At 35.7% G+C, this 20,948-nt stretch overlaps 3 protein-coding genes across 5 annotated transcripts; 1 reads left to right on the top strand and 2 right to left on the bottom strand.

Moving 5' to 3' along the window:
• Positions 1–3,593: 3,593 nt before the first annotated feature.
• GALT1 (galactosyltransferase1) lies at positions 3,594–8,219 on the top strand. Of its 3 annotated transcripts, XM_078318598.1 has the most exons (9): positions 3,683–3,778; positions 3,892–3,960; positions 4,421–5,259; positions 5,796–6,031; positions 6,129–6,410; positions 6,762–6,890; positions 6,991–7,170; positions 7,268–7,375; positions 7,637–8,219. In XM_078318598.1, exons 3-9 carry the CDS (start codon positions 4,485–4,487, stop codon positions 7,847–7,849), a joined length of 1,923 nt encoding a protein of 640 aa, XP_078174724.1. In that variant the 5' UTR covers positions 3,683–3,778; positions 3,892–3,960; positions 4,421–4,484; the 3' UTR covers positions 7,850–8,219. The 3 variants fall into 3 exon arrangements, with proteins under 3 accessions (XP_078174723.1, XP_078174725.1, XP_078174724.1); XM_078318597.1 differs by lacking the exon at positions 3,892–3,960 and having other exon boundaries at positions 3,594–3,778; XM_078318599.1 differs by lacking the exon at positions 3,892–3,960 and having other exon boundaries at positions 3,620–3,778; positions 4,443–5,259.
• A 467-nt stretch (positions 8,220–8,686) lies between these two features.
• On the bottom strand, positions 8,687–9,449 carry LOC144568736 (protein DMP9-like). Its single transcript, XM_078319110.1, has 2 exons — positions 9,101–9,449; positions 8,687–9,021 (listed from the first exon to the last, which is right to left on the bottom strand). Exons 1-2 carry the CDS (start codon positions 9,432–9,434, stop codon positions 8,711–8,713), a joined length of 645 nt encoding a protein of 214 aa, XP_078175236.1. The 5' UTR covers positions 9,435–9,449; the 3' UTR covers positions 8,687–8,710.
• A 4,032-nt stretch (positions 9,450–13,481) lies between these two features.
• LOC144568525 (Pyridine nucleotide-disulfide oxidoreductase family protein) lies at positions 13,482–15,779 on the bottom strand. The gene is made up of 3 exons (XM_078318887.1): positions 15,218–15,779; positions 14,379–14,795; positions 13,482–14,095 (listed from the first exon to the last, which is right to left on the bottom strand). Exons 1-3 carry the CDS (start codon positions 15,763–15,765, stop codon positions 13,660–13,662), a joined length of 1,401 nt encoding a protein of 466 aa, XP_078175013.1. The 5' UTR covers positions 15,766–15,779; the 3' UTR covers positions 13,482–13,659.
• Between the last annotated feature and the right edge of the window lie 5,169 nt (positions 15,780–20,948).

Below are 20,948 nucleotides of genomic sequence, written 5' to 3'. Positions count from 1 at the left end.
TACCGTTAGAATTATGTTAAATAATGGATAAGATAGTGGATAAAATAGTTGCGGGGATTTTAAAAACTTGGAATTCTGAATTTGCTTCCGCTCATTTCTTAAGTTATAATAAAATAAATAAAAATAAGAGAAATGTTGTGATACACCGAGCCATCATACCCGAGTGCATCCCCCTAGTAGTTTAACATAAAAACCTTCCAATATTGTCTAACTTCTATTTTCAACGCTAATATCCAAACATTTAAAGTTATATTTATAACATTTTAAAATGTTACTCGCAAGCATATAAACCTCTATCTGAAAGCATTTATAGATAGTTTTGACTCTCAACTACTTTTGTATTCTTTTCATCCACTCTTTTTTATTTTTTCTCTGATCATTATAATTTATTTGTCCGACGATCCATGATGAATTTTACGAATCTAAAAATGCAAACATTTTATATTCGATTTTATCTTTCAAATAAGATCCATAAAGAAATATTTTTGAGTAATTTTAAAGTTATTTGATTTTTTTTAAAGTAAAACTCATTAGTACTTTCAATTTTTAAGTTTTTAAATCTCAGTCTACAACCATTAAAATTTGAGAAAATTGTGCCCATGCCACTCCAAAACCTCTAATTTTCAAAAATACCACTCCAAAGTTTGAATTCATGCCAATGCCATTATAAACTTGATTTATTCCTAATTTTGCCACAAATACATTATTAGTCTTAAAAATAAAATAATAACAATGACAAAAATACCCTTATGAGAAATCATAAACCCTAGCCTCCCCCTTCGTGATTCCTTTCTTGTGCTTCTCTCCCATGCTTCTCTTCCTGTGCTTCGCTTAAAACACAATTGACCAGTCGAATTGGAAAATCGCTCAATTCTTGGATCCGATCGTGAGCTTCCGATGTTTAGATTTTGTAGACCATGGTAGCCACGCAAACTATTGCTTGCTACGGTAGAAGGTACAAAGTTTAATCAGTTTAAGGTAGTCACAGGCTGAGCCTCCTCCGGTCACCCGCTTGATCCGTCTCTGTTTGCTATAATAGATAGGTATCTGATTTGGTCTGGATTTATAGTTCCATCTTTTAACATGACATGTTTATATTTTTGACTCCGATTGCAGAATTATTCCGAAATTGAGTATTGTTCAGAGATATGTAATTGTTGATGTTCCTTCATAATCTGACTAACACTACGTACTAGTGATTAGCCTTATCATATGAATTTATATGAATTATCTGATTTCATATAAAAATTTTGACATTGGAATTTTGTTTCAATCGGCTTGTAAAGAGGCAAAGAGGGATCGGCGAGAGGCAGAGATGAGGATTGATGGATCGCGAGAGAAGAGAGGAGGCAGGGATCAGAAATACAGAAGAGAAGAGAAGAGAGGAGAGGAGGCAGGAATCCCCTTTCTCGCGTGAAAGAGAAGAGATGAGGCAAAGATCGGCTGTGGCTCTAATTGTGCATTCATTATAACTGAGGGGTATAATTGGAAAAATACAGAAATACGTATTTCAAAACATAATTTTTCATATTATTTTTAATAAAAATAGCATTAGAATGGCAAAATTAGGAATAAATTAAGTTTATAATGGCATTGGCATGAACTCAAACTTTAGAGTGGCATTTTTTCAAAATTAGAGGTTTTGGAGTGGCATGGGCACTTACAATTTTCAAGACTTTGTACATAAAGTTTATATGCTTTGTAAATGAGCTTTGTAAATGCAGTGTTATTGTTGAGATTTAAATTCTTTGTACATGAGGATTATATATTTTATTATAGAGATTTAAAGTGTTATTGATGAGGTTTATATTGTTTTGAAGCAAAAAAAAAAAAAAAACTGAAAGTCATAGAGATTTAAAGTGGTAAAAAAAATTACAACACAAATATAACTCGAAAGTTATTTTTTATGGATCTCATTTGAAAGAGAAAATCGGATAAAAAAACGTTCATATTTTTAGATTCGCAAAATTCATCACGGATCGTCGAGAAAATGGATGAGAATGATCAGAGAAAAAATAAAAAAAGTGGGTAAAAGAAATCTTTCTGTTTTTGGCTTGAAAACAAAAGTAGTTAGGAGTTAAAACTATGCAGATTTATAATTTTAATGCTTGCAGATATAGGTTTAAATGCTTGCGAGTAGCATTGTAAAATGTTATAAACAGAGCTTTAAATGTTTGAATATTAGCGCTGGAAATGAAAGTTAGATAACATTAAAAGTTTTTTTTTCTGTTGAACTACTTGGAGAACGCGCACGGAGATTTTGTTTGAGGTACAATTATCAGGCTCCTAAAAATTAATATCCCTTGTAAAACGAAATGGCTTCAGCAAAATTAGTTGCATGTTGATGTGCGAGTGGCTGTCTACACCATAAGTTATCTCAAGACTCGTTATTACTTAATAGAAAAATTAATTTAAACGTTCAATTTAATTAAATTGTTTTAATAATATAATCAAAGTTAGAGATATTAACAAAATTGATGAAGTTTCATATTATTATCCTTAAAAAATGAGCTGAAATGTACAATTTTCTTGCTAGAAAACGACAACACTTGTGGAATTACGGAGCTGAGTCGGCAAAGAGGAAAACTGATGGAGATATAAATCTGATGACATGTACATTTTTTGTTGCAAGAAAACAACAACACTTGTCATTGTCAACACACTGCTGGCCCCACCCCCACCTACTAGTCTTAGATATCGACGACAGAACAATTACGCATTACCGCCACCATAAAAATCTCGGCAAATTATTTAATTATCCTTATTTGCTATGGGTATCCAACTATCCATGGAAGTGTGTTCCATTTGATGACAGGTTATTTAAATGCAAATAACAAATTTTCAGAGTCAAATTTGATGACAGGTTATTTAAATAAATCAATTTATCTACAGCTTGCAGCTACCATTTGAAAGACGTTGTGTCCATCTAACGATTTTGCATAAGAGCTTATTTTTGACTCGATCTACACGCTTCTCTTTGTTTGGCAGTTTCAATTCCCACCTAATTTAAACCTAACTAGGAATTAGGATTCTCTTTCTCACGCGCGCACTGATGAAAGTAAAAAATAATGTATAAGAATTAATTACTAGGTTATCAAAGTAAAAAATATGTTATTCTGTTTCTTTTGTCAAAATTAATTATCACCAATTGAGTTAAAAACATCTAAAAAAAGCTAGGACCAGATGTAATTCTAATTTAGTCATCTCTATAATTAAGTCCTACGAATAAAAATAAACGTATTACGCTTTCATTAAATTTTGTGATGTTTATAAGTAAAAGTATTTTTTTTTTTATAATTAAGAGTTGAGACTTGTTTGAGAGGTTTTTTCTAGTCTACGCCTCGGACCGATCGGGTCGGTCGTTCTCATGTCACTATGCTACTTCCTTTCAAAAAAGGATACAGTTTAATTATAAAAACTAAAAAGACACCCCTAGCTGCAAAGGTTATAATTAAACTGGATTATTTTTTATCGTTTCCTTTCCTTTTTTGAAAGGAAGTAGCATAGTGACATGAGAACGACCGACCCGATCGGTCCGAGGCGTAGACTAGAAAAAACCTCTCAAACAAGTCTCAACTCTTAATTATCTCTCCTTTTCTCTTCTCTCAGCTTCTCTTTTCTTTGCTTCCTTCTCTCGTTACCCAAAATTCATTTATTCTCATTTATAAAGACCAAACTCCACCCCATGGCCCCTACCTCTCTTCTCCCTCCGCGGCATTTTGTATTCTTCTAGATTTGTGCAAGTACGGAGATTTTTCTCTTCTTCCTTTCTAACACGGTAAGTTCAGATCCGAGTTTTCACCATTTTCATTCTATCTCGTACAACTTCTCTCTCTGCATTTCTTAGAGGTTACCATTGCGGTTGCTATATTCTCAAGTTTTGTGTTTCAGGTGGTGGGTCTAAGATTTAATTTGTTTGTAGTTTGACCTGATGGTAGTGTGTGAATGCCTGGGTTAAATGTAGCTAGTTGTTACGGTTTTTACTCTATAATTCTAGATCTTAGTGCGATTTTGATTTTATTTTAGACTCTATAATACAAAATGCTATAATTTTATTGCCCTGATAATAACTCTACAAATCACTTTGTATTATATTTCGGAAATTTAGATTTTTTTTTTTTAATTTTCAGTATTTTCTTTCTTATTTTTATCCACATGCAGTTAAGTATTGGAAGGGAAAGTTCTAATTTAAACTGAGGTGGGATCAATTTATATATAGAATGCGCTTGGGCATTTTATCGAGCATCTGGTATGCATATACTTTCAAAAATATTACCCAGCATGATGTACACCATCCAATTGTTTCAATATTTCCTTATATAACATTCTAACAATGGCATGTTCTACTTAAGCCAATTATTTCTCCTTATGCAATTCATCAATATAGGTTGCAATTAAGTTCTCTTTAAATCCTTGTCAGGATATTTATCTCTATTAAATAGAGCATGAGCCCAATCAACTTTCGGTTGGTGATTGATTGAACAATGAAGAAATGGCCAGGCGGTACTTTATTAGCCTCCTTACTCACTATTCTTGTCCTGAGGTACATGATATGGGACAGCCCGCTTGCCGAGAGTTCACTTCAAGCAATCCTCTACCGCAACAACTCAGACCCACTTCTCTGGTTAGATGTGCCAGAACCACTGGCAGTTCAAGAACCTCAAAATGCATCTCAAGTCATTTCAATTGAAAACCTTTTTTCTACTCTAGTATTGCCGAGAAATCTCTCCAAGGAGGAAATGCGGATTCTACACACATGGAACCATTTGAAGCATTTGGGGAAAAGTGCCCACCGATTACCGCAAGGTGTAGAGGCAATCAAAGAGGCCAGTGATGCATGGGAGAAGCTCATGGTTTCAGTCGAAGAAGAAAAATTGTCTATTTTAGCAAACAATGGCAGTGGGACACACAAAGGGAAAGAGAAACAGTGCCCTTATTCTATTCGACAAATGAATGCCTCGGGTTTAGGAGTTACTGATAGTTTTTCATTGAAGATACCATGTGGGCTTGTTCACGGCTCCTCTTTGACTTTTATTGGCACACCTGAAGGCATTTTCGGTGAGTTTAAGATAGATTTGACTGGTAGTACAGTACCAGGGGAGCCGTATACTCCAATTTTGCTGCATTATAATGTGCGACTTGGTGGTGATAAGCTGACAGAGGATCCTGTCATAGTGCAAAACACGTGGACGGTCGCAGATGATTGGGGCTCAGAAGAACGCTGCCCACCTGATGGCGAGTTTGACGAAACTGCTAAAGGTATTTCTGATTGAAAGAAGCACCTACTTATTTATTTATTTATATATCTATTTGAGTCCGGCTACGCTACTTATATAAGCACATCACGACATATGCTTATAAGTCATATATCCGTTTTCAAAGTCCAAACGACAAATCCAAACCGTTCAAACCAATCTCGTTCATGAGAACTCTTTTACTTATAAAATTTAAAATTTTTTTAATTTATTTAGTATCAAGTCAATCAGTAAAAAAAATGAATTTTTTTTTAGTTAATCTTGATGCATTATTTTTCTTAAAAAACTTCATTTTCAAAATTCTAAAAAAATGTAAAATTTTTCCAAAAAAAATGTAAGGTCTTCAAGCACATTTTAATATGGAGATCATGTTTAACGGTTTAGGTCGACTATTTGGACTTTTAAAACGGATATATGACTTATAAGCATATGCCATGATATGCTTATACAAGTAGAGTAGAGTAGCCGGACTCTATCTCTCTATCATCTATCTAGTGGAAGAAAGAATAATCTGTCTTTTGTATTCAAATTATTGTCCAGTTGATGATTTGGCTGTTTGTAATCCCATGGTGGGCAAGGATGAGAAACAGACTTATTCAACTAAGGCACGCTTCAATGTATCAAGGGATTCACTAGGAAAGAAGCAACGGAATGAAACTAGGAAATATTTCCCTTTCAAAAGAGGCCACCTTGCCATTGCAATTTTGCGTGTCGGGTCAGAGGGGGTGCATATGACTGTAGATGGGAAGCATATCACCTCATTTGCTTTCCGTCAGGTACTTTTTCACTCTCAGAAAACCAATTTGTCACAAATCAGAGATTAAAGAAAAGTCTCTCAGATCATACGTATTTCTTCTCTATTCATTGTTTCAGAGTTTGGAGCCATGGCTTGCAAGTGAGGTAAAAGTCTCCGGTGAAATCAAGCTATTGTCTGTCATTGCAAGTGGGCTTCCCACGTCAGAGGAAGTAGACCATGTCGTGGATCTGGAACTTTTGAAGGCACCGCCTCTGCCAGTTAACAAAACTGCAAATCTTGTTATTGGTGTTTTCTCTAATGCGAACAATTTCAAACGACGAATGTCGATTCGAAGGACATGGATGCAGTATGATGTTGTGCGATCTGCTTCGGTTGTGGTCCGATTTTTTGTTGGTCTGGTAAGAATAACTATGGAAGTGTTAAATGATATGAAAAAAAATTTAAGGGCGCAAACTGCCAATGACATCGTAGAAAGAGAATTGGAGTGTTAATATGAGTAATCAAACCTGTGTACAAACGTTCTTTGTAAGACGATGAAGTATGTACCAACGATTTCAGAATAGTTTTGGTAACCAATAACCATGTGTGATATTTGTATCCTTTTTGTGGTTTTACTTGTTGTGGACAGTAAATCAAAACTTAATAAAGGATTCTATTAATTGATAACATATGGTTGATTCAGGCTATATTGCAAACTTTGGTTTGAACTTCTATTAGTTGACTCTTTTTTTTGTTTCTAAATTCCAAAGCACAAGAATCAGATTGTTAATGACGAGCTATGGAATGAGGCACGCACTTATGGCGATGTGCAGCTTATGCCCTTTGTGGATTACTACAGTCTTATTACATGGAAAACAATTGCTATTTGCATATATGGGGTAAACAGCCCCTTGCTAGTTTCAACAGTCTTAAAATATGTTCTTTTGCAAAAATCTGATTTTGCATTTCATGCACTAAGTTTTTAAATTTTTATGCCAGACAAATGTTGCGTCAGCAAAGTATATCATGAAAACAGATGATGATGCATTTGTTCGAGTTGACGAGATTCTTGAGTCCCTGAAACGAGTAAATTCCACTAGTGAATTGTTATATGGTAAGATTAATTTTGACTCTCAGCCTCACAGAGACCCTGACAGTAAATGGCACATAACTCCTGAGGTAAATCTTTTCGGCACAAGTTAATTTTTATTGTTTGGAGAAATCACTGGAATATATATGTTTAAATGTTTGGTCTTTGATGATTTATTTTATATAGGAATATCCTGAGGAAAAGTACCCACCATGGGCACATGGTCCTGGATACATTGTGTCTCGCAACATTGCAAAAGCGATCTTCAAGCAGCACAAGAAAGGCCATTTGAAGGTAGATCATTCAAAAATAGTGATTTCTACCTATCTAAAATTAGGACAATTTTTTAAAATTGTAAAATGTTGTCTGAAAGTACATTTCCATATGAAAATCATGGTGAACAGTTCAAATTGACTATTTGGACTTTTAAAACAAAAATATTGATATGTAATAGGGACCAATTTGTGCTATGCATAGTACCATAGCCTCAGCAAACATATTTTTTTCATTTTATAGAAAAATCAAGTAACCTGTCTGACATAATGAAATTTGCAGATGTTCAAGCTGGAGGATGTAGCAATGGGAATCTGGGTTGATGAGATGAAGAAGGCCGGTACAGACGTGCAGTATGTTACCGAGGAAAGGATATTAACTGATGGCTGTGAGATGGGCTATATCTTGGCCCATTACCAAGAGCCCAGAGAGATGCTATGCCTCTGGGAAAAGCTTCAGACCACCAAAAGAGCAGTTTGTTGTGGAGACCGATAAACTTGTACTTTTGGGGTGCGATTTGGAGAGGTTGATTAATTGCTTGATGACTCATGTTCCTCCTGATGAGCTAATGGCGAGGAAGAACAGCACTCTGTAAAAGATAACCGATTGCTTTTAAGTTTTGGTAGATAGAATTATAGATTATTAGTTTTCTTTTTTCTTTTTTTTTTCTTTTTCTTTTTCTTTTTATTACAATAGAGATTTCACTGGAATTATTACTGTAGAAGAAGGGCCCTTTGTAGTATAGTAGAGATATCTGGGCTCAGATTAGGTTAATGATCGATGCTTAGAGTTGTATGAGATGTAAAGGTGTATGTTTAATCATTATTCATGATTTTTTTTAATTATTATCATTTTTGTGTTGAAATCTATCAGTTTCAACGTTTTTGTTTTCCTTTGTAAAGTAATTATACGGCCTATTGTTCCAAAGTTATGACCTATTATTCTAGATTTGGACAATCTCAGCAAGGCTCTGTGGAAGACAAAGACATTAGGAATTATGTTTCATTGTGGAGTAAGAAGTGAACTTCTTATTTCACATTTAAGCTGTGAAACAAGTAAAATAGAAGTAAAATAGAAGTCAGACATGAATACAGAGTAAATTTCTAAGCGAGATGTAAAATATTAAAAGTAAGATGAAGTAACTTATCTTTCTTATATTTAAATTTAAATATCAACCAAATATATCGAGCTTCATGTCTTTAAATTACAGAAAGCCATTATACAATGTTCACATGATAACCACACATTATTAATTCACTAATTACAAATTACCAATAACTCACTTATTATTAACTACAAACAGCAATCTGATATGAAAATGACTATATTAATTTTAACAAATCAAATAGAATCAAATCAAGCAGCTCCGCATCCAACACCAAAGCGTGTATTGGGAAACACCAGAAAGAGGCCACTACAAATTACTCCAACCATAAGGGGAAATGTCTCCATGACTTGATCCATATCTTTCTTGTGTGCTGGGAAGAGACAGTTGGTGACCCGGTGGTCAGAGAAAGCAATCGCCGTAAAGACCATCACTGACATGAGCGCATGCACCAGGTCCGTGAACCCCATCTTGTAGCGGTCGTCTTTCGGCACTTCAACTTCTAGCCCGCTCTTGAACAGCGCCAAACCCTTCGGCGTTACAAACCCATAGTACACCTTGCCTGTTATACAGAGAAAGAAAAATTATAAAAAGACAGAATTACATATAATTAGATTTCTAAATGATCATGGAAACTGTACCATCAGAGCCTCGGAAACTGTCAGTGAAGTGGAAGAAGAAGCATGACCCGGCACAAAGTGCAAGCAGCACAAGTATCATCATGGTGCTGACATGCGAACAAGTGCCATCACCGGAAGCAGATGGGAGGAGCATTTCAAAGGTGAGAAGCGTCCCAGTCGGAAGGAAGTTGACGAGCATAGAGGTCTTCGAAAGTGTGTTCTGGAAACCCTTGGCCACAGCACGGCGCTTATGGCCGTGGCGACATGCAACCAGTGGGGACGACACGGGTGAAGTGGGAAGAGACAGTACTGCTCTGTCCCTCTGCAGGTGAAGGTTGCCGTCTGGGAATTTCATGGAAAACTCGTACTCTCCTCCGGCCTGTGCCATATATACTATCTTAATTATTTCCTATATTTTCTATTTTGCCTAACTTTTTTTTTTCTGTTTAATTTATATCATGTATTGTTCTTTTTGGGACGAGAAGAGGTGGTGAAAGGGTGCTGCGAAGAGAAGCGAACGGTTATATAGTAACTATATATATATATATATATATAGTATAGGTGCGGATCAGATACGATGCTTTTGGCCCAAATCTCGTCCGAAGGACTCCTTAATCGTCTCATTGAGTGACTAGGTCATAAGGTCGATCATAGTAGAAAATAGGGGTGTCAATGGATACCATATAGATGTATTCATATTCATATTCATATTCATATTCATACTCATTAAAATTAATTTTACTTATATTTTATCTTTATTTATTAAAAATTGATCTTATCTTACCTTATTTTAATTTTAAAATATATTTTCGGATAACAAAATATTAGCGAGTGAATAACTAGATAATACTAATATAATAAGTTTTATTATATTTTACAAATATAACATCAAAAACTCATTTATTTTACACATGTAATTGCATTACTAATAAAACATGAAAATAAATGTGCAATCAATTTCAACTAAATTATCTTTCATAAAACAAGAAAATTCAAAAATACGAATATTTATTTGAATTCATTCAATTATTTAACTAAAAAACAAGTCATGCCAATAAAAACAATATGTTTAATATATTCTTATAACAAAAGATAGACACTACTAAAAAACCCAAGGTTCTAAATAGCATTTATCGCGTCATAGCGGAAAACCTATAAAAAAAAGCTATAGCGAAAGCTATGCTACATAGCGTTTTTTATTTTTATAAAAATTATATTATATATTTGTACTATATTATAGACATCATGACATAATTAACTATCTTAATTTATTCAAAATATTCCAACTACCTTATAGTAAATATCATTTTGTTACCTCAAAAAAGGAAAAAAAAAAAAAAAAAAAAAAAAAACATAAATTGTACTAAAACAGAACTACTTGCTAATTTAGTAAAAAGTAAAATTAACCTCATATTTGAAAGTAAAGACAAACTACCCAAATTAAAAAAATAAATGTCCTAATTTTATCCTCCCCTTTCAGTTCGCATAACAGAAAACAAATTAGGGAGTCTCTTGTACCTTTTCATCTCTCTCTGACAGATTATTCTTCGTACCAAATAGCATGTTTTGATGCCATATCTTAGCGTTTAGGGTCCAAAAATACTATAGCAGTGCTATTTAGAACACTGAAAAAAAAACAAATATACATCACTAATAATAATAATGATTGCTCAAACTTTAATTAAAAATGCATAAACTTTTGATATTCCATATATATATATATATATATATATATATATATATATATATATATCAGAAAATAAGACCTTCATTTCATAGTACCAAGTATAACACAGAGTTGTAGGGGTAAGACCTGATCATTCATTAAAATGCATAATTTGTATACATGAAATTAAATACATTTCATAGACGCCTGGTGTAAAACAGAAGATCAACGAGAAGGTCGAAGGGCTGCTACATGGCATGATATAAATATTGTATTAGAAATAATGTCCCTTGTGAAACAACTCAGTAATTAATTGAATTGAATATAGATACGCAGTTTAGGGCACTGAAATGAAAGAGTAAATCTAAATGTGCTGGAAATTGAATTAAATATTTAAAATTTAAAAATTTATAATTATCTTATAAAATAACGGATACGAAATAATTATTATCCATACTCTTACTAATTTAATTAACAAAAAATAATTCTTACCATATTGATACCCAATAAACTAACGAGAAAAAAAATTTACTCACACATGTCTTATGTCTTATCGAATATGATATAGATTGGATATACGGCTAAAAAAAAGTACCACTGACACCCCCAGTAAAAATGGAACTAGATTTTTTCAAAAGCTTTTGGATAAATTTTATTTAAAGCCGGGTCAACTTCAACCAATCGGTGCAAAATTCGCACAAATAATTTAGAACTTGATAAATTTGAACAATTTGAACAATTTGAACAATTCTTTAGATCTAGACCGTTCGCGTAAATTTAATTATTTAAATACCAATCGGACGAACATAAAAAATGAAGGATTATATGTCTCTTAAATTAGTGGTTTGAAGGAGTTAACAGAGATACCATCAATTGTTCTCTATTTCATTCCAAGACATTTAAAAGATTTGTTTTACAATTGTTCTCTATTTCATAGGATCAGGTCCAAAGGTCGTCGGACAAATTTCGAACCCATTTGACTAATTCACGCTACTTGTAGTGATTATGATGAGTTGTACATGTTATAGAAACAAAAGGCATGATATTGATACCTAGCAAGGATTTACATAAAAATAAAACTAACAAAAGACATGATAACTAGGCATGCTATGCTGTTCAAAAATCTTTGGTGTGATTAATTATAAAGATAGAGCGTTGCGTCTTCTATTTCTTTCAATGGCCAATAATTGAACATTAAAGTTTACCACATCTATCTAGGATCTCCAAAACGTTCTACTGACATAAATAATTAAACATACTAATGAAAAAAAATATGATTTTCGCCATTATTGTAAATAAAATTCATAACATCAAACTACATTCAATCATTGGAACATTATTTAAACGATATGCGCTATCATGATTATCCAATCATTTCAAACATTAATTAGAGAAGACCAAATTATAAATTATAAAGAGGAGGCTTCAAATGTCTCTATTTTTTGTGTCTTCATCATGTCTTTATTTTTAAAAACTTTAATAATTCAAAATTTAAATTTTAAAATTCAAAATAAAACTATTGGATATGAACTACATCATTTTATCTGTGCACGTGTAAAAAATTATGATATTTCAACTTTGTTTTGATTGTCATTTTGAGCTTGTAAAAATATATACTAATGTGGATAATTTCTAGACGTTAATTTTTCAACTTATTGATTCATATAAAAGCAAAATCAAAATATGATATTTTTATTTATGGATACAGAGAGAAAATAACATAGATCACATCTAACGGTTTTATTTTGACGTTTAAGTTTTAAACTTTGAGTTATTAAAGTTTTTTTAAAATGAATGCATGATAGAGGCACAAAAAATAGAGGCATTTGAACCCTCCTCAATTATAAATATTTGCACCTTTATTAGTATTTGTGTCTTGTAATGGATCGCAAAAAAATGTGAACATTACAAAAGAATAGTAGAAGTGATTCTTCTATGTTCAATTCACAGCTTAACTAATTGTAACTAAAATTGATACATTTAAGAATTAGGATGGAGAAATTAGATGGAGAAAATATAATAGCAAATTAATGGGAGAGAGAAGGAAATGGCTGGATTAAAGATAAGAATTTTGTTAATCGTATAATTGTACCTTATAAGTCACTACTTGTAAAATAAAAAATGATAACTAATTTACAAAATTGTCATTGATTAGTGCCTCTGAATGTCATTCCACATAATATGGAGATTGTGGTTTTTCAACCTCCTGGAGTCAAACCTTAGTGCTAAATGAAGATGACATACCACATACTTTTTGTTAACCTCAGCTCTCTACTAAGTGGCTTACCTATAGCTAGTTTAGAATACTTTTGGATGTTAGATGCTTCTTTTGTTTGACTGTTTTATTGCCTGGTTGCTTACATGGCTTTGCTTTATGTTTTGTGCTTACTCATGAACTTGTAACTTTATATTTCAGTAATGGAAATGGGCTTCTGGCCTCTCTTTTTTTCCTTAAATTGTTATGTTATAAATAATACTTTATTAATCAAAGTTGAAGTTTACAAACCTGACTCATTCAAACTTTTTTCCTTAAAGTGGAGGTAATTCAGTTTGTTAAATAGAGAGAGGAGAGAGGAGAGAGGAGAAAGGAGAAAGGAAAAAGGAGGGAAGGGAGTAAATGAGAGGGGGACGGAAAGGAAAATTGTGGTTAATAAGGGCATTTTATTAATAATTTAGAAGATGAGTATTTTGTTTGATGATTATTAAGGGCAGAGTATTTTGATAAATTTCCCCTGATTTAACTGCAGCAACTCCCATTATATTACAACAAATGTTTCTTTAACATGACAAAAATGCAACGGTTTGGAAACGTACTATTAAGCTTTCCTAGTCTCCATCTCTTCCAAATCTCCTACCTAATTTCCAAACCATTTAGCATCCCCAAACTTTTTTAACAACATACCCATCTCACAAGTCACAAGGTGATCTTTTTCATCTCTCTCGTCAGTGCACTTGCTCTAACCAAGCTCCCAATAGTATTAACTGCGAGCCTGATATCATCAAGCGGGTTACCGGGCACAACCCGCTTATACAAATAGCTATCAAAAGTCATCTTCTGAACATATTCATCAGCACACATCTCAACAAATGCTTCTCTGGCGGCGTTGGAGCGGTAAAACACCTTTTGCAACACGTCAAGCACCTTGTAAGTTGGCCAGTACAACTTATCAAACTTCTCAAGGTACTTCCTCAAGTCGGATTCATCAATCAAGCGTGTGCCATTTGCTGATCCCTCTACAATTGCCTCAGCACACATGCGGCCACTTTTTGCAGCAAAATAGATTCCCTCTCCGGAGCACTTTGTCACATATCCGGCCGCATCACCAACAAGCGTCACACGGTCAGAGACCCTGCATATAATTTTTTTATAAAGTTATTTTTTGCAATCTCTGAGAATGAACAAGTAGATTTGCAATGCTGGCTGCCAAGCATGCGTAACAGCGTAAGCACATTGTCTTTGTGACAACTCAACAACACAACAACACATATGAAAACCAGTAACAGAGAAGCAATCAACTATTAAATCGTATTTAAAATTGTAATACATACCTCGACTTCACATATTATTTTGATTAATCAAACTAACCCTGAAAAATTCATACTTTCAATTCTTTATCATTCAATGAAATGTACCTTTTGGGTCTAGGATGCTCCGGAATAGGATGCGCCTCGACTCTGATAATCTTTCCTCCTTCAATCTTATCCCTAGCCCTGAGCCTTGTGGCTGCTTGAAACTTCTTTATATCTGCCTTGTGAGTCACCGTGCCGGTTCCAACTGCCACATGGTCGCACTTGGGGAAAACCCAGCCATAGAAATCTGGCGAGACATCATCTCCGACATACATCTCGGCTCTTTCCCTGTAGTACTCCATCTTCTCCTCTGGTATCCTCACCCGCTCCTGGAATGCGATAGCGTATTCGTAATCTCCAGCTCCCATTTCTTTTGCAACGCGCGAGTTGGCACCATCAGCCCCCACCACTGCATCCACCTCGATGGTCCTTCTCTCTCCTCTTTCACCTTTGACCCCGTCATAATGATTGTAGTGGATTCTGTTTGTTTAAAGAAGAAACATTAATTTTCCTAGAGATGTATATGGTGTGTATATGTGGATTTAATTTATGGAAAGCTAAAACTTGTTATCCCAAATGTTGACAGCATCAGAATCAGAAATACATAGACCATATTCAAGCAAAATCTTCCTCCTTGCAGAGGTATTATTCTATTAGCATAATAAAATAAGTTATTCACCATTAAATTTCTGTACTCTTTTCAATTTTTATTAGAAACTTGTTCAGCTTACTTCAAATAGGCAACTAACAACTAAATTTGGGGCATGCAAATTAAGATAATGTGGGTACTGAAACTCAACAAAAACCGATCAAGCCTACACTAACTTGACATGTTAACAACTCAAGCCTAGCATAAAGCAAAGAAATTGTCCCAAAAGATTTCAAATTGATCCCAATTTCACCTGTACGGCCCGTTGCGTTCCTGCGGCGCATCAAATTTCAAAAACAGCCCGTTAACGACCTCGGCCCCGGCAGCCTTAGCCCGGGACCGCAAGTAATCATCCAACACCTCACGCCGTACCATGCCAATGTACTCGTCCGGCCCCAGTGTCCTCCCGATATCCACGGCCACATTCGACGGCGATATCATCTTCATCTTCGTCACCCTCCGGTCAATCAGATCCAACGGCAGGGAGAACTCATCGACCATGCACAGCGGAATGGCGCCGCCGCATGGCTTACAGTTATCGAGCTTTCTCTCGATCAGTATCGTCTCCACCCCACCCTTGGCGAGTGTCTCAGCCGCTGCTCCGCCCGCCGGACCTCCGCCTACTACCGCCACTTTAAGTGGCCGTCCGGAGAGCTTGACGCTCGTGGCTGACGCACGCACGGTGAGGCTCCGGCGGCGAGCAGGCCCGGCCACCGCAGCGGCAGTGGTGGAGGTGAGTGAGGCCATTTTTGTTTTAGACTTTTTATTTTTTATTTTTTGGGCTTTTGATGGGGATCGCATGCGGTGGAGATAAGGTGGGTTGGATTGTGGCACTTGGAGCCGTTGGATTTGAGGTGATGGACGGGGTGGATTCAGAGAGGATGAGGTTCTGGGATCTTCTTTTGCTGTTTGCTTCCTGTATTGTCGGCTTGTCGCGTTCTTGGTTCAAGGTAAGGACACGTGGCTAGCATCTTGTGGTTGTACTGTAATGGCTAATAAAAATCCGACACGTGTCATAGACAGTATGTCCTCCACGCTACACCGATCCCACCTCCTTTTCGAATCTTTTACGATTAGTAGATTCAGACCGTTGTTTTTAACTTGGCACGAAACCAGCCTTTTTTTTTTTATGTGCCACCCCAATAAATCAGAATTAAATCAATACCATCCGTTAATTCCGAATTCAGATTCCGCCACGTTCGCACACTGGATCTGCAAACGGGTCGCTACCCGTTCGCGTAATGGATATGCGGACTGATCCGTTCCCGACGACCCGTGCGCGTAACAGATATGCGAACGGACTCGTTCCCGAGCTGACCCGTTCCCGACTGACCCGTGCGCGTAATAGAGGTGCGGACAGACCCGTTCGCAGTGTTGATCTGCGCACGTGGCAGGTTCTCACTATATACAGATCAGTTCTGTCTTTCATTCTCCACTCTCATTCTTCACCGAAGCTGCTGCATAGGTACGTTTTTTTACCTTTTCATCCTTTTTTTTAAAAAAAATTTATTTTTTGTAGTTTTTTTAATTTAGTTATTTTGTATTATTAGGTTAATTCAACCAATTATGATTGGAATTGCTTGTTATTTTGATGGTGAAGTATTACAAGGACCAAATGGTGCTTATTATAGCCACCAAGTGCCGAAAATGTTCAATATCTGCCTTGGTTTGGTTTTAGAGGTTTAAATAGGGAAGTGTACCAACAACTCGGTATTGACCACCGTAATTATGAACTGATAATTACCGCAAGAATCAATATTGGCCAAGGCAATCAAACATGGTTCCAACAGCTACCGGTACAAGACGATAGCAGTTGGGAGTTATATGTCCAAATGACAATGAATATGACTTTCAAGTTCCTAGAGTTATATGTTGTAGCCAACCCCAAACAAAACTCTAGACATAACTCCAGACAGAATACTAGACAATTGTTGCAGTTGACTCAGGGTTTGGGGCTCTAGCAATCTGTAACGGGTCCTAGCCGGGCCCCATCTGTAGCGGGTCCTAGTCGGGCCCCATGTGTAGCGGGCCCTAGTAGAGTCCAATTTGACAGGGGTCGATCTCAGATTCCATCCTCGTCCTCTAGCCGAGTCCAATCTGAAAGGGAGCGATCTGAAACCCCTGAACGGCTTTATTATGCTGACAATACGGACGATGATCCTGAAGAAATGGAGGCAGAGGCTAATTGGGATGATAATGGGGACGGTGGGGTATCAGATCACAGTGATGAGGATACTGGTATTCCTGTGCTTGGTAGACGGAAGTGGCCTATAATGGACCGTGGGGAAAGACATCTGTTTGAGCAATTTCATGACACATCAGGGTTTGGAGAAGCCGATAGCTCTTTTTTTGCGACTTGTGAGGTATGTTTGTTAATTTATATTTAATTTATATTTAATTTTAATTTAATTATTAAATTGTTGTTATTAAATTGATGTTGTTTCTTTTGTAAAATAAAAGGGAGAAAGACATGAATTGTCTGATGGGATGACATATGACAACAAGGATAAGATGAAAGATACAATTAACCACTGGCACATTAAACAAAATAGGGAGATTAAAAATACACACAGCGATACCACCAGGCTGAGGTACAAGTGTGTTAGCGCCCGGTGTAGGTGGGCGTTGGTTGCGAGGGCTACAGGCTTTGGTAATACTTGGGCCATCACGAAGAATGTGGCTAAGCACACATGTCACGCATCGGCATCCAGGTTAGATCATGCACAGTTGACGTCCGCTATGGTCGCCAACTGTATAAAATTGTCATTGGAAAAAAATGCTGATATTTCTATCCGAGCAGTCGCTGACTTATGCGCTGAAAGGTACGAGGGCATCGTTCCAAAGTACAACAAATTATGGCGTGGTAGAGAGTTAGCAATTGCTCGGGCCTTTGGTAGTTGGGAGGGGTCTTACGGGCTGATTGTCCCTTTGTTAGAGGCAATAAAAAGGTCAAATCCGGGAACCCAATATAAAATTGTTTCAAAGCCAACCACTAAGCCAGGGTATCGTTTTTTCATGAGAGCAGCATGGGCATCAGACCCGTCATCAGTATCGATGCTTGTTTCTTGTCTGGCAGATACAAGGGTAAGCTGTTAATTGTAACCGGATATGATGCAGAAAATCAGTTAATCCCGTTAGCATTTGGACTGGTAGAGAACGAGGATTTTGAGAATTGGGGATGGTTCATGAAGTGGGTGCGGGAGTTTGTAATTGGGCGAAATAGATACATGTGTGTGGTATCTGACCGACACAAGGGCATAAAAAAGGTGTTTATTCAAGATGATTTGGGTTGGTGTGAGGAGAAAGGAGAGTGTGCTCACCGCTACTGCTCTCAACATGTGTTTGAGAATTTTGGAAAGCACACTAAGGATAAGGTAGCTTCCACTTTTTTCAAGGTTATGGTTAAAAAGAAGAAGAGAAGAAAATTGCAAGAAGGACTTGATGCAATCGGGAGGCGAAATCCTGCTTGGTTGGTTTATTTGGATACATGTGGCAAATATAATGAAAATGACGAGGAAGAACTGCCTAAGCCATGGAAGGTGTATCAAGCTATGGATGATGGATCTCGTTGGGAAATAATGACTAGCAACGGTTCCGAATCGCTCAACCATGTCTTCAAAACTTCTCGCAGGTTTGTATTTTGTAATCCTCCTATTTTTTATTATTGTTTTCTTCACTTAGTTGTAATTTTAAATTCTCATAGATTACCAGTTGCCGCAATCATTGAGGAGACATTCTACAAGTGTGTCAGCTGGTTTGAGCAAAGAAGTGAGACGGCTGTTCAATTGCAAGCAGCAGGTCAGCTTTTTTCCACTCGCGTGCATAAGAAGCTGGATAAGCACATTGAGAAGACTAAAAAAATGTCAACGCTTGCATTCGGCCATAATGAATTTATGGTGACCTCACATGGCGAAAAGATTAATTTTGACATGGAGAATGGCAGATGGGTACACACGTCTAGCGACTGCAGGTACAAGGTAATTCTGATTGGTACCGCTAGTTGACGCCATACTAACAACAAATTTAACAATTTTATCAATTTTGATTGGCAGATGCGTACGGTTTTGATTGGTACCGCTGGTTGACGCCATACTAACAATAAATTTAACAATTTTATCAATTTTGACCTCTATCGATAATTTCAAATAGTACAAATCTAACAATAATACAAATATCTATGGTAATTCAATAATATATCACCATTCTTGAATGAATCGGTAAAAAATCTTACAATCTACGCTAATTCAGAAAAAAAATTCTGAATTGGTGCATTTCTACTCTACTTTGGTCTAAATACAACATTTCTAAATTTGTCGATTTGTAAATTGGTACATTTCTAAATTCTCAATTCTAAATTCTACATGCAATCACAATTCTAAATTGGTTTAAATACACAAATATTTTGGTACCCAACTAAACTATTATTTTAGTTTAATTTACAATATACTACTATTTAATAAAAAATATACACAAATAATAGTATATTGTAAATTACACAAATATTTACAAATATACTACAATATACTATTTTAATCTAATTAACACAAATATTTACAAAACTACAAAAAAAATTTGATCTAATTTACAATATACAACTATTTTGGTACCTAACTAAAATAAACTACCTAATAAAACTAAACTACTTAATAAATAAATTAAATTAAATTATTTAACAAAATTAAACTAATAAAAAAAAATTACCTTTTTACTGTGCTGGACACGGCGGTGCGGAGACAGGGACAGGGACATCCGTAAAAACGAATGCGGAGGGGGTTATATCCGGATCTACCACGTACACAGATCTATCATGCGAACGGGTCGTCGGGAGCGGGTCACGTCGGGAGCGGGTCAGTCGGGAACGGGTTCGTCCGCATATCTGTTACGCGCACGGGTCGTCGGGAACGGGTCAATCCGCATATCCATTACGCGAACGGGTAGCGACCCGTTCGCAGATCCAGTGTGCGAACGTGGCAGAATCTGAATTCGGAATTAACGGGTGGTATTGATTTAATTCTGATTTATTGGGGTGGCACATAAAAAAAAACGGCGAAACCAACTGAGCTTTAATCTCAAACCGTACAAACATACACTGAGGGTAGTGTTTGAAAAAACCTGCCCGGGTCAAACCCGGTCTGGTTCGTCTGTGCCCGTTACCCGATTGGACTGTGTCCGTATCCGGGTTTGCACGGGCATACGGGTATACGGGTGCAGATTTGAAATAGGTCGGTCATGAAATTTAGGGAACAAATCCGACCTTACCCGAACTGAACTAGACCCGTGCCCACCCGGACCGGTTTGTGTACCCATGATACCCGTGCTCGTGCCCGTGAACCTGTGTTATCCGAATCACTTTTAATTTGAATTTTTTTCTCCCCAACCCGTGAACCTGTACCCGTGCCCGTGATACTCGTACCCGGTTCCTTTATATTAAAAAAAAACATTTTTATTTTTAAATTTTATTTTCTCCAAACTAAACTCTATAAATAAACCCTCATCCCTCACAAATTTTCACATCTCTATCTCAATATTTTCATCTCTCATTCTCTCAATCTCAATTTCAATCTCAATATTTTCATTATTTTTCAATTTTAATTTTATTGTTAAAAAAAATATAGTTGTTAATTTAATTCATTTTATAAATACACAAATGCAAACGGAATTACGAAGGTATTCTCCAAGATTTTCATGCGAGATTAAATGTTACATTTATTTCATGTTACATTAAATTTTGTTAGATTAAATTTTGTTAGATTGAAATATTGAATATTAGATTTATTTTTGTAGAGTAATTTAAATTTTAAATTTGACGTTAGATTTATTTTTGTAGAGAAATTTAGAATTTAAATTGAATGTTAGATTTAGTTTATATTAGATTTATTGAATGTTAGATTTATTTTTGTGGAGTAATTGGACTAAAAAATTGAATGTTAGTGGATTGATAAAAATGTTAGATTTATTTTTTTGAATATGTTAATTAGATTTAT

The sequence above is a fragment of the Carex rostrata genome, chromosome 17 (assembly GCF_964058835.1).
Source record: "Carex rostrata chromosome 17, lpCarRost1.2, whole genome shotgun sequence".
Lineage (NCBI taxonomy): Eukaryota > Viridiplantae > Streptophyta > Magnoliopsida > Poales > Cyperaceae > Carex > Carex rostrata.
This window is presented reverse-complemented; position numbering and strand designations above follow the sequence as displayed.

Excerpts from the sequence above, each read along its gene's own strand:
- GALT1 (XM_078318597.1), top strand. The coding sequence starts at position 4,485 with ATGAAGAAATGGCCAGGCGGTACTTTATTAGCCTCCTTACTCACTATT. Across the intron at positions 5,260-5,795 it reads GTTTGACGAAACTGCTAAAG|TTGATGATTTGGCTGTTTGT; the intron begins GTATTTCTGATT and ends ATTATTGTCCAG. Across the intron at positions 7,171-7,267 it reads AATGGCACATAACTCCTGAG|GAATATCCTGAGGAAAAGTA; the intron begins GTAAATCTTTTC and ends TATTTTATATAG.
- LOC144568525 (XM_078318887.1), bottom strand. The coding sequence starts at position 15,765 with ATGCGATCCCCATCAAAAGCCCAAAAAATAAAAAATAAAAAGTCTAAA. Across the intron at positions 14,796-15,217 it reads GAACGCAACGGGCCGTACAG|AATCCACTACAATCATTATG; the intron begins GTGAAATTGGGA and ends TTAAACAAACAG. Across the intron at positions 14,096-14,378 it reads GAGCATCCTAGACCCAAAAG|GGTCTCTGACCGTGTGACGC; the intron begins GTACATTTCATT and ends AATTATATGCAG.
- LOC144568736 (XM_078319110.1), bottom strand. The coding sequence starts at position 9,434 with ATGAAATTCCCAGACGGCAACCTTCACCTGCAGAGGGACAGAGCAGTA. Across the intron at positions 9,022-9,100 it reads CAGTTTCCGAGGCTCTGATG|GCAAGGTGTACTATGGGTTT; the intron begins GTACAGTTTCCA and ends TCTGTATAACAG.